The following is a 15,831-nucleotide window of genomic DNA, read 5'->3' on the forward strand; positions in this document are numbered from 1 at the left end:
CTGTTCACTTAAATTGACCAACTGCGTTTGTTTATAAACTACACAATTACTGCCTTTAAATAAAGCAACAGGCAGCATAATAATGTTTCTCTGTCCATCCTTGAGGTAAACACAGGCTCTTCTCTCCTGCACAATGGTAACCCACAAAACACACAACAGGAGTTTGACTGTTGCAGTATTGTTGCTGTTTTTTCTTGATTTTACAGTAGCAGGGTTGCCAGTAATCTACAGGTTTTTTTTCAGTCTGTTTCTGTAAATTAAATGTACAGCACATTACTGTTAAAATAAATTTCAAATGCATTTCACACATTTAAACCCTTTAATCCCACTGCAAAATCCTCTTTAACACTACAGAGTGTTAAAGTGACACTGAAGCAGTGATGAAGTTTCTGAGATAATGAAGTAACTAATTAAATGAGGATTAAGTGTTAGCGCCATTACGGATGCACAAGCCAGTGCACTCTTAGTGCCGGTCCCAAGCCTGGATAAATGGGGAGGGTTGCATTAGGAAGGGCATCCAGCGTAAAAACATGTGCCAAATCAAATATGCGGATCACGAAAAAGAAATATATCGGTAGGAGAATGCTGAGGATGGAGCCACCAGGAAGGAGGAAAACAGGAAGGCCAAGGAGGAGGTTTATGGATGTGGTGAGGGAGGACATGCAGGTAGTTGGGTTAAAAAAGGCAGATGTAGAGGACAGGGGGGTATGGAGACGGATGATCCGCTGTGGCGACCCCTAATGGGAGAAGCCGAAAGAAGAAGATGAACACCTGTGAACAAGCAGAATCACTGAAGGAAAGACAGTCAAAGCCATAGATGAAGTCAATTGAAAGAAAACACATTCAATATCTCATGATCTCAGCATTAAACATCCACCAAAACAGCATAATCAGCTTCGCTTATTACTAACCAGAGTGACTTTATTTCTGTCATTATGTATACAAAAGCTCTAATTATAATTTTAGGTGTTGTACCTTCAGTTGAAGTCACCATAGTGAACAGTGTTTGCTGTAGTTGTGCTCTTAGACCGCGACATTCTAAAGTTAGCGTTTGTTTGGTTGCTATAGTAGCAGTGGTTATTAAGTGCAGCTTTTATTGTAAGAAAAGCAAAAAAAAAAAAAATCATTGTTAGATGTATGTATTTGTGGTGTCAAGTAATTAACTTGTTAATCTCAATCAATATTTAATCAACTGTTAAGTTGAACCACTTAAGTGAGTAGTAGTCCTTCACACACAATATACAAGTAAAAGATTTGAACTTTGGCAGAGCGTAAACACACACAGAACTCAACAATCAGTGTCTGAGTCTCAACATCGGTAATGATCACAAATGGAAAACAAAAAACCAGATCAACGCTGAACATCACAAAAAAAATGTCTGAAAAGTCACAACAAACCAAACACCACCAAAATAAAAGCAAATAGTAACAACATTCAGCTACATCATTTATTCATGCTGCAATGCATGCTGGGAGATTTAAAAGTTTGTTACTAGCTGCCATTGTTGAGTTTTGTGTGCTGACTCCTGCTGTGTGTCTAAATAATGCTGTCGCTTTCTGCGTGAAATATTTGTAATCCGTTCTAACAGTTTTAAAAAGTCCACAGCTTTTCTTAGAGACTCAGATTATAATATTAAATGAATTAGAAGCTACTCATCCAAACTGGTCGAAATCACGTCACAAGGTCTACAGATGTCATCATCCATCTATTATAATTTCACTTGACTTTTTATTTTACGTGTTTTACAAATACAGCTACAATCCCCGGAGACACACTGATGTTAAAGAGTCACAAGAAGAACTAAAGCAACCACTGATCTCCAAAATGACGAAGTCAAAAGAGACTTTTTCAAATATAAACCTCTGTTAAGTCACAGATTTGGTGGCTTGTGCTGTTTTTGGACTTGTTGAATCATCCTGTTTCAATTCAGTTGGTTGTGTTTAAGGCTGCGGCTGTATGTCAGATGCAGTTTTGTAATTCACAATATCTTCTTCTTCTTCTTTCGGCTGCTCCCATTAGGGGTCGCCACAGCGGATCATCCGTCTCCATACCACCCTGTCCTCTACATCTGCCTTTTTCACACCAACTACCTGCATGTCTTCCCTCACCACATCCATAAACCTCCTCCTTGGCCTTCCTCTTTTCCTCCTACCTGGTGGCTCCATCCTCAGCATTCTTCTACCAATATAATTCATGTCCCTCCTCTGCACATGTCCAAACCATCTCAATCTCGCCTCCCTCACCCTGTCACCAAAACGTCCTACATGCGCTGTCCCTCTAATAAACTCCTTTCTAATCCTGTCCATCGTCGTCACTCCCAACAAACATCTCAACATCTTCAGCTCTGCTACCTCCAGCTCCGAAGATGTTGAGGTTTTCATTGGGAGTGAATTTCACAATAAGTAATTCACAATATACTGTTGTATTTTAACTAAAAAAAAAAAAAAACTTAATTACTCGCAATGTATTGTTTTATAGAGGATTTTTTTGTTTCAATAATAAAACAGCATGTTACAGTCAGAATGTGGTTCTTTTTTACAGCTTTTTTTTTTTTTTTTTACAATGTATAGGGGTGCATACATGTTGTTTAAGAGCTACAAATAAAAGGTAGAACAATTTACCAATGTTCAGAGATACATTACTATAGGATACAGATCAAGTGACAAAGCATTTGTACTATTTTAGGTATTTTTCTTATACTTTTCTATTTTTGTGTGTAGATTGACCATATAATTTAAAGTCCAAATCCATCCTTAATTTTTTTTTTTTTTACTTTTGACTTCTTTAGTTTCACAATGTACCAATCAATTTTTTTTAAATATGCAGATTACAGAGATTTTTTTTTATAAAAATATACAAAAGGTTAAATTATTATTTTTTTTAGAATATTTCCTCCCAGCATATCTATTCACATATACTGTGAGTTGCATAAAATAAAAAGCTGAAATATATAATAATAAAAATGTTCTACATTTATACTGGGAGTTATACTGGGAGTTAAACTGGGAGTTTTTCATCAAATAATTGTTTTTTTCACCCTACCTTCTCTAAACACGATTTATACAGCAGTTTGTCCTGCTTGTTTGATGACACTTGGTGTTCAGTGCTTTGCAAAATTGCTCTGCTTTGTCTTTGGGTGGTCGCGTTTTAAAGCAGGTCCCAGAGCCTCCAGCAGCCCAGTGGAGCTTCGCGCCTCGCGCATATTAAAACCTGCGCGGTTTCGAGAGACGGTGAACTTGACAGCTCGTCTCGTGTTCCTCCTCAGATCTGCTTCAAGGATCAGAGGGATTCTTCGGAGGCTGCAGGATGACAGGGGTCATCAAAGGCCACCTGGACCCTTTAAAAGCTCTGTGTAAGACCTGGACTGCGCACAAAAACGCGCATTGCTGAGAGGAGCTCAACACCGATCAGACCACTGCAGCAAACTTTCTCTCTCAGAACCATCGACTTTTGAGAACATGCAGACTTTTCTTCTGGCTTTGGTCCTCGCTCTGATGAGTCTGAGCTGCCTGGGGGTCGAACAGCAGCACAGCAGGCAAAGCCGACATGCCGAGCATCATCACAGGGACCCCGGGGACAGGGTTGGAGGAGATCATCCTCACACTTACCCGTTTTACATGCTGCAGCTTTATCGAGACTACAGATCAGTGAACATGAGGAAGACCACTACCAGTGCAAAGCCTGATGATGTGCACCAGACTGACTCTGTACTCAGTTTAGTGGCCAAAGGTACGGTTTTTTTTTTTTTTTTTACTTTATTTTAATTTCACAAAACGTTGTGACGTCACTCACATTGTGTGCATTCAGAGACTGCATGATCATGGTGTAAAACTACTGGATAAATAATTTAATTCCTGTAAAGTTGTTGCTTTAACACCTTCAGTGTTTAATTCATTGCTGCACAGTTCCTTCACCAGGTTCTGATTGTGTTCAGTGCAGCCCCCCAGTCAGACACCACACATTCTATAGTCAAATAAATGTGTATTCTGACTCACGCATTTCTAAAGACATTTTCAGAGACTCTTTATGTCTCTGGTGGTCTGAAGACCCCTGGTAGAAACTGCACGGCGCGTATCGTGAAGCTGCTCGCGCACACGTTATCTGTTGTCTGATCCTCCCCTTTTAACATCTCTCTAGTGTCAGTGTTGATTCACTTTAAAGACTCGCTCTGTTTTATGTGCTCGAGTGTGTGTATTAGACCATCAGACACCAAATACACATCCCTCCCCGACTCGCACTCCACCTCCCCCCTGCTCACATTTGGCTCACAAGCTCTTTGCTCGTGCTGAAGCTGGACTTCAGCTGCCTTCATGTTTATTGCTCGTGCATTGGTTTCTTGGTTTCTCCAAATTAAAAATGTAATTGCTTGTCTGACTTTTGCATGATTTTTCTCCCCCACATCAGATTGTCATCATGTCGGTGAGAGGTGGAAGGTCACTTTCGACATGTCTTCACTTTCGGGCAGCCCAGAAATCCGTCTTTCTGAACTCCGCTTGCGCGTGCGCTCCTTCTCAGCCTCCGTGGTGGAGCTCTATCACGCGCGGAGCAGCGCACCTGAGCAACGCGTTTACGTCGGAACCATCAGGGTCACTCCGGGACTCTCCTCCTCATCCTCCTCCTCCTCCTGGAAGGTCTTGAACATAACTGATCTCCTCACACACTGGCTGCGACATGGAGCCAAAGAGCAGCGGCTGACCAACCAATCAGATGATGCATTGAGCGTTGAGGAAGAGGGCAGCAGTGATGCTGGTTCTGAATCTTCTCCAAACCGCAAAATGCAACACCTCACCACGGACCGAGTGCTGATTGTGGTGTTCCTGAAGAGCGCTTCGTCTCCGGATCACCAGATCAACCCCAGTTTACTACAAACAGTACAGCACTCCAAACACGTCCTCCTCAACAGACCTGTTCACACGAGGAGACAGAAAAGGAATCGGGTCGAACCGGGACATGTCCGAGAGGTGGCGAGTGAAAACGGAACCATGACCGGGGCAGAGTCCGGACACAAACCGCTGTGCAGGCGCGTGGACATGTGGGTGGATTTTGATCAGATCGGATGGAATGAGTGGATTGTGCATCCGAAACGCTACAATGCGTACAGATGTGAAGGAGACTGTCCAGTTCCCCTGGATGAAACCTTCAAACCCACGAATCACGCCTACATGCAGGTGAGACTTCATCTGTCACCTTCATCTGAAACCTTCATCTGAAACCTTCATCTAAATCCTTCATTTGAAACCTTCATCTGTCTACTGACTTAATAATAACAACAATAACTTGAGCCAACAAACAAGACCATTTTAACACTTCACATTTCTTTCTTTCTTTCTTTCTTTCTTTCTTTCTTTCTTTCTTTCTTTCTTTCTTTCTTTCTTTCTTTCTTCCTTTCTTTCTTTCTTTCTTGCTTTATTTCATTTTTTCTAGTTATTATTGTATACTATTATCATACAGTTAAGAAATAATTTCTTTCTTTCTTTCTTTCTTGCTTTCTTCCTGGCTTTCTTTCTGGCTTTCTTGTTTAGTTTCTTTCTTTCTCACTTTCTTTCTTAAACCATTGCGTCATTTGTAGACAAATTTACGATTCTTTATTTATCCTGCATTAGAGTTTATAACTCTTTGTAAGACCTTATTAAATAGTTAAATGTCACTTTATTCCTTCTTTCTGACTTTATTTCTATTTTTTTTTGTAAAACAGAGCCTGCTGAAACTTTACCATCCCGAGCGCGTGACCTGCGCGTCGTGCGCGCCCACGCGCCTCAGCTCGCTCTCCATGCTGTATTACGAGGGTGATGACGTAGTGTTGCGTCATCACGAGGACATGATTGTGGATGAATGTGGCTGCCAGTGAAATTGCACTGACAAAGACAATTTTTCACCTCTTGTGCTCTTGGATGCTGATTTTTCCGTGCAATTGTGATTAAATGGAGTCAAGACAAGAGCCACTGGTCTACTGAGAGAATTTGAATATTTAATATTTAAATAAAATGTTTAATATTTTATTTTGGACGTGGAACCATTTGTGTAATCTTTTATATGTGCACAGAATGTATATACGACTAGTTCATACAAACAAAATATATATATTTTAATAAAAAAAATATTTCCTTTGTAAATGTTTCTATTCTTTGATATTGTTGTTGTCAAAATCGATTATATACTGTCTGTACAATGCAAGATATTTCTTTTGTGAATAAATTAAAAGTTATTTCAAAAATTAAGAAAAGCTGTCAATCCACAAATCAGTTCGCAAAACATGGAGACACTGAAACTTGATATGACACTTGAAACATTTGTGACCTATAAGTATGGTTTATGTTTGTTTGTGAAGCTCGTTATAGTTTGTAACTTTTCGATTCATCCAAGCATTAACAACCATATAGCTTTCTGGTAAATTAAGCCAAAAGGCTATCATAATTTTCTATTGTCATATAATTGTCTATTATATGTCGGCTATTACTGGTTTGGGAGTCACCCAGATAAAAACATTTGGGAATCCAACACAAGGTAATATATTTAACACCAACTGCGTTTCAGCAAAATATTTCAGGCCAACCACAACCACATATCAAAAACCACACAATATATCTTAAATCAACTTAAACAGTTAATCATTATTTTGGGATAAAGAGATCTTTTTCTTAACCTATGTACAAACATTGTACACAATATTATCCACACTTCCCCTTTCCGACTTCCAACTTTTGTAATATATATTACAATATAAACATTTTTCACATCCTCATTGTTGGGAATCTCATTCATATAACAAGGTATCAATCAAGATTTTAGCAGCTGTTGGGTATAATTAAACTAATCCAATCTGGTCAATTCTTTCCAACACATTGACCCCAGTAGAGCAGAAATCCGAAACTTGTTCAGGTTCCTTAATGACTCTAGAGAAGTGTTATGCATTATGATTGCACAAGCAAAAAACAAATCTATCAAGGTAAACAAATCAGCAAATCATCAGGTTCATATCTGTTTAATAGCAAAAATGCATTTTTTTGGACTAATTTACAAAGTATTTCAACAGAATTTTAATATTATGTAACTGTGAAGAAGGACTGGATGGATGCTTAATAAATAGTGGCTCTTTTCTCTTGACCCTTTTGATGAGCTGTCACTTCTATCAAAAAAAGGTTGGTTGGAAAAACCTGCCCACAGCATGTCGCAAACTGGAGCAGATACACAAAATGCTGGAGACCCCGGCCCCTCCCACACAGCTGGAACAGCCACTTTAACAGATCAGACAAGCCTGGCCAAAAACCTCTGTCTCAGACAGCAGGTTATAAGAGCAAGATGATCAATCAACATCCCAAATATACATTTTCAGATTTTTTTTTTAATGTATCATTGTTTAATATTTTACAGTGTTCAAATATATATTTAAAAACCTTTACAAATTCATTGTAGTCTTCTTGTTTATAAATGGTGACCTAAAAAACAGTGCGATTTACAAAAATTGAATTAGAAAAACATGACAATTTGAATTTACTGAGCATAATTCCCTAATTCCCAAATGTAGTAGAGATATTTTTTTCACTGTAAGATGGAGCTGAGGAGGCAAAATGTGTTTCATACAGCAATCAGGGAACAAAATCTGGAATCTGGAAATACTGGAACCAAGAAGACACCAGTGCCTGTATATGCTAGACTATAGCTATAAATCTGTCAAGAATGCCCCAATAACACATGTTGATTGGCCCTGCTGACTCAGTTAACTGCAGCCTTCTTAAACTCCAGCTGACCTTGTACTCTAAAAGAAATCAAGAACAGATAAGCGAACAGGAACAGGAAGTGAAAGTTTTGTGAGCAGTTTTCACAGGAAGCCACTAAACAAAAGGAAAATTCTGTGAAATAAAATCCTCTACAAACTGTTGGCAATTAAAGTAGTGACAAAGAAATCAAAACAACACAAAAACTTGCAGCTCAACACTCACCACATTGAACTTGTTTGTTGTTGGCAAGTGTCAAAGCTACTGTTTAATGGTATTGGAAGCTTTTTGAAGGTTGTCAGTCTTTTTTTTTAAAGGTCCCATTTGCACAGTGTCAGTGTCTAGGATTACAGAGCCAAGTGCAAATCCTGACAAAATGACCCAGAGCCTGGAGACAATGAAGGTGTAAACATTTGTTAATCTGGGGGTGGGGTTGGGGGTTAGGTGTTAGCAGCATTTGAAGAATAGGTGGTATCTAGAGGTGTGTGAAACATCGTAGAAAGCGGTTATTATTTCAGTTGGGTGGTCTGAGGAAAGGTTGTAACAGAAAGTGACAAACAGGAGTCATAATAAACCGTGTGTGATACCAGTGGGAGATTTTCCATTTATCTTACTGAAACTGTGAAGATTGACAGAGTGTCTGACTTTATTTTGGACTTCAATCAACCTGATGCTTTGAAAGATTCTTGTAAAACTCTTTGCACTGTTTGACTCCTAAAGTGTACAGAAGAGTAAATACATAATCACATAAAGATTTTAGATGGTTTCCTTTTGAATCTGTTTCCTCTCAAAGTTCCTTCCTAATGTGTTTGGGAGTGTGTATGGTGCTTGTGTGCAAGGTTTCCCCATGTCTATGTTCTTCTGGTTCTCTGGTTTTCTTCCCACCTCCCAGAAACACATCTACACAACGCCTGGCGATGGACTTTACCTCCAGGCTGCAGTGTTGCTTGCAGATTTCCCACGATAGATTGCAGATTCACTCTGACCAATATCAAACATTTTCAACTAACGTAGGTGACCATGTTACCTGAGTGTGTGCCTTGGGTTTTTTAAAAACTGAGAAAATGTATCTCTGGAATAAAATACTACGAAGGGTTTGTGAGTAATCATTTCTTTATTAATCCTGTAAATATTTTTTTTCAGCTGGTGTACAGGGTGTGTTATCTATACATACAGTATATCTCAGGTCCCATCGGTTCTAAACCACAGACCTGTGTATAGGTACCATTTAATTGTTTTCCATTTCAACAGCAATAAAAATAAGATAAAACAAATCAAAAGACCCACAAGGCCTCTTTATTTCCCAGGTTGCAGGCATACGTCTGAAGTCTCAGTTGCTACAAGTGCATCCATAATAGATCTGTAATCCCCAATAGTAGGTTATAAATCCCCATTAGCAATTGCAAAGCATTCTAATTAAATAAATATGGATATATATTTTATATATATATATATATATATATATATATATATATATATATATATATATATATATATATATATATATATATATATATATATATATATATATTTCTTTGTATATATCAAAAACATGTTCTGTGCATGTGTGCAGTTCGCATTCCTTTCGAGGTTAATATGCTATTGAGGGACTAATTTTAATCCGTTCTCTAGAAGTTACGAGTATAAGTGTTTCTAGTTTTTGCAACAGTTTACATTATTTGTATTTCATCGATTTGATCACTGCAATGACATCAACCAACTGTGTAGTTTGTTCGGAATCCCCCCTCTCTTACACTATAATAGACTTTCTTAACAGTCCTACTTTCCACATGCGACTGTTTTTTTTTCTTTTCCTTTCTTTAAAAAAAAAATAAAAAATACAGAGAAATGAATTTAAGGAGAAAGCTAATGAACACAAGGATTAGATATTTCAAATCGTACACTGCCACATCAACTAGTTTCAAACCCCAGGTCAGTGTTTCACTAACTTCTGATAATCCATCAAAAGCAAGCACCATTTAGAGCTGCTTCTGGTGATGTATAGTTTATTTTAAGTTATGGGTCAATTATAATAGTTCTTTAGCTCCTAATCAATACTACTAAACACCGCTACCATAATGCCATTCAAACCGAATCTCACTCTCTGTGGAGGCCCACGTGCCGAGACAATGAGAATAAATACCACATTACCGCACTACAAAATGACTGAGTAATCTCAACAGTGGCTCATATTTTTGCACATTGCTGGTTCATGGCCTTTTCATCTGAGACATCAATTCAACTTTTATAATGAAAATACGATGAAATAAAATAAAACATTTCAAAAATAAAATACAACAATGACAACAATCAATTAACCATTTGAAAATGAATTCACTAAAATGCTTTGGAAAATTGTAAAGGTAGATTAACAGATATTATGTTTCTTTAAGTTCATATAAAGATTCCTCTGCATTTTATAACTGTTTTAATTAATCACACTTCTGCAACATGTTTTTACTTTTTTTCTGTGGTAATGTCTTGGGTTGTCTAATGTAAAATAATGTTAAAAAAAAAAAAAAACAGCAAAATCATTATATATATTGATCAACAATAGTTTTTGGCATAGCTGTTAGTGGTTTTTAGGAACCACACACTTCTGTGTATTTTAAAATATTTACCCGGAAACTTTTGGTTTGAATAACATTTGACTGCATCTTGATTTGCCTGATCTTGATATCATATCTGTTTTCTATAATGTGTTTCTAATCCCGAAACTATTTTGGATTTACATTACAGCTAAAATGCTATGAATTTCACCGGATACACAATAACACAAACACATAAGCTCACAGTCTTTAAATGTCATTCAACGAAAGATAACTAAAATGTTTTAATATGCAAATTAAGCTTTGTGATTTAAGGAATGATGCTACAAAAACGAGCATTGGTCAAAATATCTCTGACATCATTTCTGTTCCTGGGTGATGCTACGTTACCACATGATAGTGGATTATTTGCATAATATTCTGAGGGTTTACTCATTTCAGATTCACACCATGATATGTTTATATTACATTTCTCTCTGACTATTTTATTATCTCTAATGAGTTGTGATGATCTTAGACACACTTTATTTTATGAACTTGACCCTTTGTATGGATCTTTGCTTGCAAATATTGTTCTATATTTATACTCCATATTAATTAAAAGAATACATTGTCTTTGACTTAACTCATTTGTGTTATCTGGGTGTGAATTAACACAAAAATACAGGTTGTTGAGAAACTTTGTAAACTGGGACTGGGATCTAAATTGGATCTGTATCGGGGGCTTGGAAATGGTTAAATAATGGCTTGTAAGGTCATGGCATTATTATTGAAATTGATTGAATTCAGTGAATTTGCAATGACACGGCAAATGTGTAGCTATATCTTGTCTTTTTTACAAGGGCTGAGTATGACATAATGAAACAGTTGAAAGACTATAGCTAGACATTCATGAATGCACCATATAGGTTCAGCCTACAACATTGAGAAGCGGTTAGCAAAAAAGGTCTTTTTGGGTTTAGGTGCATCTTCTTTAAACAAGTAACCTTAAGATCTATTCTAGGTTTGAAACATACAGTCAAAGTTTTCAGTATTAAATGAGCCAGTGAACAGGAACATGTGTTTATGTGTACTTGGGAAAGTTGCTTGGACAGTGCTACAGTCTAATCACAGTGTTTCAAAGTGTCTTTGTTGGGCTCTGAACACGACTACACAAAATGTGATATATTCTGTTCATACATCATCCTTAAAACTCGCTGTCCTGAATAATGGCTGGTCAAACTATGTGGCAAAACAAAAACCATAGTACAAAGCTAGAAACCACATTACAGAAGAAAAACCTTTGTCAGGTGTCTATTGCTTTGCACGTGCGAGCAAACGGGGTTTCATTGTCGATTGTCTTTCTCTAGTTTCCATTTTGGCGAAACACAACTTTTGGAATTTTGTTTCGCAAAAATTAACGCGCCACGTGTCCCACGCGTACGGAAACACCAGAAGACACCAGAATGCTGCAGAATAAGGTTCAGTTAGCGTCAAAATAAAAGCAAAATTTCACCCCAGCCTGGGAATTTCAGGAAACGTCACTCCTCTTCTTTCATTTTACTGACATAACGTTCATTCATGCACAAGTAGTAGGTATTACTGAAGACAAACCGTTAAAAGATGGATATAAAAAGTACACCTAAAAATTCATATCTATTGCTTCATATTGATGGTTATTGTAGCATTTATGCGGGATCTTGTGTCCAAACTAGACTGTGTGCGCACGGCTCTCTCGTCAGCCCAACACTATAATTCCTAGCTCCTAGTATTCATATATAACAAGAGGATTTAGATTTAAAGTGATAGAAGCTCTAAAGAGGGATCAAAATGTTTGTATGCCACATTAAATAATCAATTATGAAAGATGAATAAGGAAGGGAAATAAACTCCAGCCTCTTGGAGAAGGCATTTCCCTCATAAACAGGCCACAGCATCTTACAGCAAAACGAATCCTGAGCTAGTGATATCATTTGAAATGGAAGACTTGGTTGCTACATTTGCACTTAACACAAGTGTAAAAGTCAGGCAGGTGTGTGTGTGTGTGTGTGTGTGTGTGCGCTCAATGGTTAACGGCTGGCATTCAGTCACATTCACTATGCCATGAGCATTTAATAGTGCCTCAGTAAGTCTTAAGTCATAAATCCCCCCCAAAGATGACAGTTATAAAAAAGCAATAATCTGTTAATACCAAAAATAAATATTTATCGAAGGCCAAAAGCTCCACCGTTTCTCCATGAGTGGAGAGACAGCAATGGAAAAAAAAGAATCAGAGATAAGAAACCAGGAAAATATAAATCATCTTGGTGTAACATTGACGCTTTGACACTGATATTATAAATGTGATGTATCTGGCAAAATAAAGCATGATCAAATAATGATATCAGTAGCAGCATATGTTTGCATACATTGCCGATTTTTTTTTCTGTTCCTGTTTTGGGCTGTTACATTAATCACAGAGAGAACACACATACACAAGATTTCAGTGCATATACCGCATTATGCACAAAACCAGTACTAAAATAAAAAAACGTTGTGTTGTGAGATCATATCTGTAGATCGAACTTTTATGAATAACGCACTGTATCGGAAGACTGAAAATTTGTGAGAGTTGGAGGGAAACGGTTGTGTCATGTGACTACTCGTGTGTGTTGGCTTTTGCATATATGTTATTAACCACAAGTGTTCTGAAATACAGTATTCAGGGCTGAGCTTTGGGTTCAGTGTTGTACCCCATATCAACAAACTCTTCCTGCATTTCATGCCCCTTATAACACCAGGAGCCCCAAAATCCATTGCTTTCTGTGGTGCACATAAAGGCAGGCCATGCGACAGCACTCTCGCATGCTGATACAGGGATTACAGGAAGCACTTTTTGGATGCTTGTTTTTTTTTTTTTTTTTCTTCTAGGTTTCATTTTCATTTTTATATGAAATCATGCTTTTAGCCTAGTTCTCATTGTAGATTTGCTTTAAAAAGAAGCCTAAAAGCCATCTATTGGCACTGATGTCCTTTGCCTGGTTTTCCACGTTCTTGCAGTTCTTGATGCTCATCATGTGTCTATGAGAGAAGGTTTGGGTGCGGGAGACAAGTCCTAGAGTGAAGAGAGAAAGATGGATTTCAGATAAAGCATTAAACAAATGCAATATTCCTTTACAATTCCAATATTTTAAAGAACAAATAAATAAATCTAAAAAAATGATAGGGACATTCTGCATCTCACTTTTATTTTAGCTTTTATTAATTATTGTCTTTATTTAGTGCAGTCTTACTGACCATTTAACATCCTTATTGAGATTTATGGTTTGGCTACAAACCACAATGGGGATGTAAATATCCATGTTTTTTTTTTTTTTTTGCATTGTATCAAAAATGATAGATTCAGGATTCTACACTATTTCTAGGTCGGTACTTTAAATGTAAGTAAATACTGATTGTAGCACTGTCCATGTTAACACATTTTTTTAACAAAATTCCAGATTTCCCTAATGAAACACTGATGGACACTTGATTTAAAATGGATCATAAAGTTGCCTACAGGATACACAAGCTTGTGGAGTTCACACAAGTTCAAACTGTCATTAAAGCAAAAAGGTTACGTACCAAACACCAAGAGACTCTAAGATAATAAATAAACAAAAACAAAGTTCACTAATGCTGTCAGACTTTTGAACCCCACTGCATTTTAGGAGGTATTGTTTTTCACCATTCATTAAAATTCACTGAAAACAGTTATTTTCTGTAATGATTTAAATGTTGTATTGGAGCTATAAAATAATACATCTAAGAGAATAAAGAAATGGGTTTAAAATGTTTAGTAGTAATTTTACGAAATAAATAAATTTGTGGTAATAAATTTGTAGTAATTATCGCTGAGTCATCCCATTTGGTTCATTCTGTAAAATAGGTTTATTGCTGCTGCTTGAAACCTGATTAAATCCTCATGTGTTAATGGGAAGTGGGTTGCTGTGCCTGGACAATAGTACCATCTAATTTCATCTTTAGTTCGTATTATACGGCAATGGTACAAAAACACTTCTCATTCTTAATACTGTGCATGGGTAACGTTTTTTGTCACTGCAAAATGACACTTCATATATATAACAAATATGGACATGGAAATAGAAAAAACAAGCAAAAAACTATTAGGTGACTAGCATTAGTTTCTGGAGCTTCCACTAAAAGTCACATAAGCGTAAATGTTACGCCTTCATCTGTTTATTAACGTGAACACTACCTGATTTTAGCTCCATTTACTGACTAATTTTGGAGTTCAGTGACTTAATCTAATGGTACCTAGGAACTGAAAAAACACCACAAAACATGATTCTTATAAAAAAAATTTTTTTGGCCCTGTAATAACATTCTTCTCTGACTCCAACTGCTCCATTCTACACACTTCTCTTTTCTCTGTTTTCCTACAAAATAAGGACTATCACATCATAGACAGCTTCCTTGTTTATTTGTATTATTAGCTGCACAACATAAAAAACACCCTACTGTTAGAAGGTTGCATCCTGAATATGTAGTTTGTGTAGTATGTGTGCCTCCTATGAAAGGGATCATGTAGTGTGCACTCCCCTAGATACACCAAAACACAAGATCACAGTTTTAAATTCGTGTTGTGTCAGCAATTCTGAGATTTGGAAAGTGGTGTAATTTGCAATCAGCATCAGTCACTTCGCAGCCACTGTAATACTGTAATTATTTCGTAAACATATGCATCAGGTTGTACACAGTAGGCCAGTTAATCCCCATGGTTAGCAGGATTAAGAAAACCAGTGGCATGCCTTTAGCCTGTACCTGGACGGCCGAACAAGCGCCGCTCACTGCTTTACTCTCCGCAAAGTGGCACATTTCACTATCTGAGCCCCTCCCTTCTTCACATCCACAACATCCGGCTATCAAGCGCGAAGAAGAGGAGCAGGTGGGGTGACGAGCAGCGGAGTACAGCAACAGCAACAGCAGCAGCAGCAGATGGGACAGTCCAGAAAGTGCGGGGGGGGGGGGGGGATCAAGGAAAAAGTGGCATAAATGATGCAGAATTGGAGAGTTGATGAAGAAGTATGTGAATTGGAAAAAGAAAGAAGGAGAGGCATCAGGAAAATAGAGGTGAAGCCAAAAGATACAGTTAAGATCAGAAGGAAATAATGGAAAGATAGATAAATTGTGAAGTTCATCGTAAAATGGGAAAAGAAATAGGAGAGACAGAAAGGAGAAGCATCAGAAATGTGTACAGGTAAAAAGCAGTGTTGCACGCAGAAGGACAAACACATTTATAGTTTACAGAAAGAAGAGTTTTAATGAAGCATACATGAAAACACTGGAAATAAAAACCCACAAAGAGGAACCTAAACAGATTAACTGAATAAAATCTATGATTAAGAAACAAGAATCAGATGCCATTATTACACAATAGGTATAATGCATGATTCATGGACTTATGAATAAATAAGGTCACTCGTTGTCATTACCTCACATTCACTGTCTTTTAGGAGGCAGATTTAAGACTCCCTTGCCTTATTTATAATGTACACACAGTGTTGATATTTTACCATTTGAAAATATGCTTGTTATGAGTTTTTGC

The 15,831-nt window shown here is 37.3% G+C and overlaps 2 protein-coding genes across 2 annotated transcripts in view; one reads left to right on the forward strand and one right to left on the reverse strand.

Annotated features, from left to right (window-relative positions):
* Window positions 1-3,404: 3,404 nt before the first annotated feature.
* Window positions 3,405-6,173, forward strand: spaw (southpaw). Its single transcript, XM_083526742.1, has 3 exons — window positions 3,405-3,730; window positions 4,406-5,169; window positions 5,697-6,173. The coding sequence occupies exons 1-3, from the start codon at window positions 3,460-3,462 to the stop codon at window positions 5,847-5,849; spliced, it is 1,188 nt and encodes a 395-aa protein (XP_083382868.1). The 5' UTR covers window positions 3,405-3,459; the 3' UTR covers window positions 5,850-6,173.
* A 3,372-nt stretch (window positions 6,174-9,545) lies between these two features.
* Window positions 9,546-15,831, reverse strand: part of ank1a (ankyrin 1, erythrocytic a) — a 98,876-nt gene continuing 92,590 nt past the window's right edge. Inside the window, exons 44-45 of the mRNA XM_083526786.1 lie at window positions 15,048-15,145; window positions 9,546-13,338 (exon numbers count right to left, since the gene is read on the reverse strand). Coding sequence (XP_083382912.1) covers window positions 15,071-15,145 — 75 coding nt within the window. The 3' untranslated portion in view covers window positions 9,546-13,338; window positions 15,048-15,070. The remainder of the gene's footprint in view (window positions 13,339-15,047; window positions 15,146-15,831) is intronic.

This window comes from Silurus aristotelis, assembly GCF_946808225.1.
Source record: "Silurus aristotelis genome assembly, chromosome: 23".
In the NCBI taxonomy this organism is placed as follows: Eukaryota; Metazoa; Chordata; class Actinopteri; order Siluriformes; family Siluridae; genus Silurus; species Silurus aristotelis.

Bases quoted from the DNA above. Each gene is read 5' to 3' on its own strand.
- spaw (XM_083526742.1), top strand. From the start codon at position 3,460: ATGCAGACTTTTCTTCTGGCTTTGGTCCTCGCTCTGATGAGTCTGAGC. The intron at 3,731-4,405 runs GTACGGTTTTTT...CCCCCACATCAG, and splicing joins ACTCAGTTTAGTGGCCAAAG to ATTGTCATCATGTCGGTGAG. The intron at 5,170-5,696 runs GTGAGACTTCAT...TTTGTAAAACAG, and splicing joins CGAATCACGCCTACATGCAG to AGCCTGCTGAAACTTTACCA.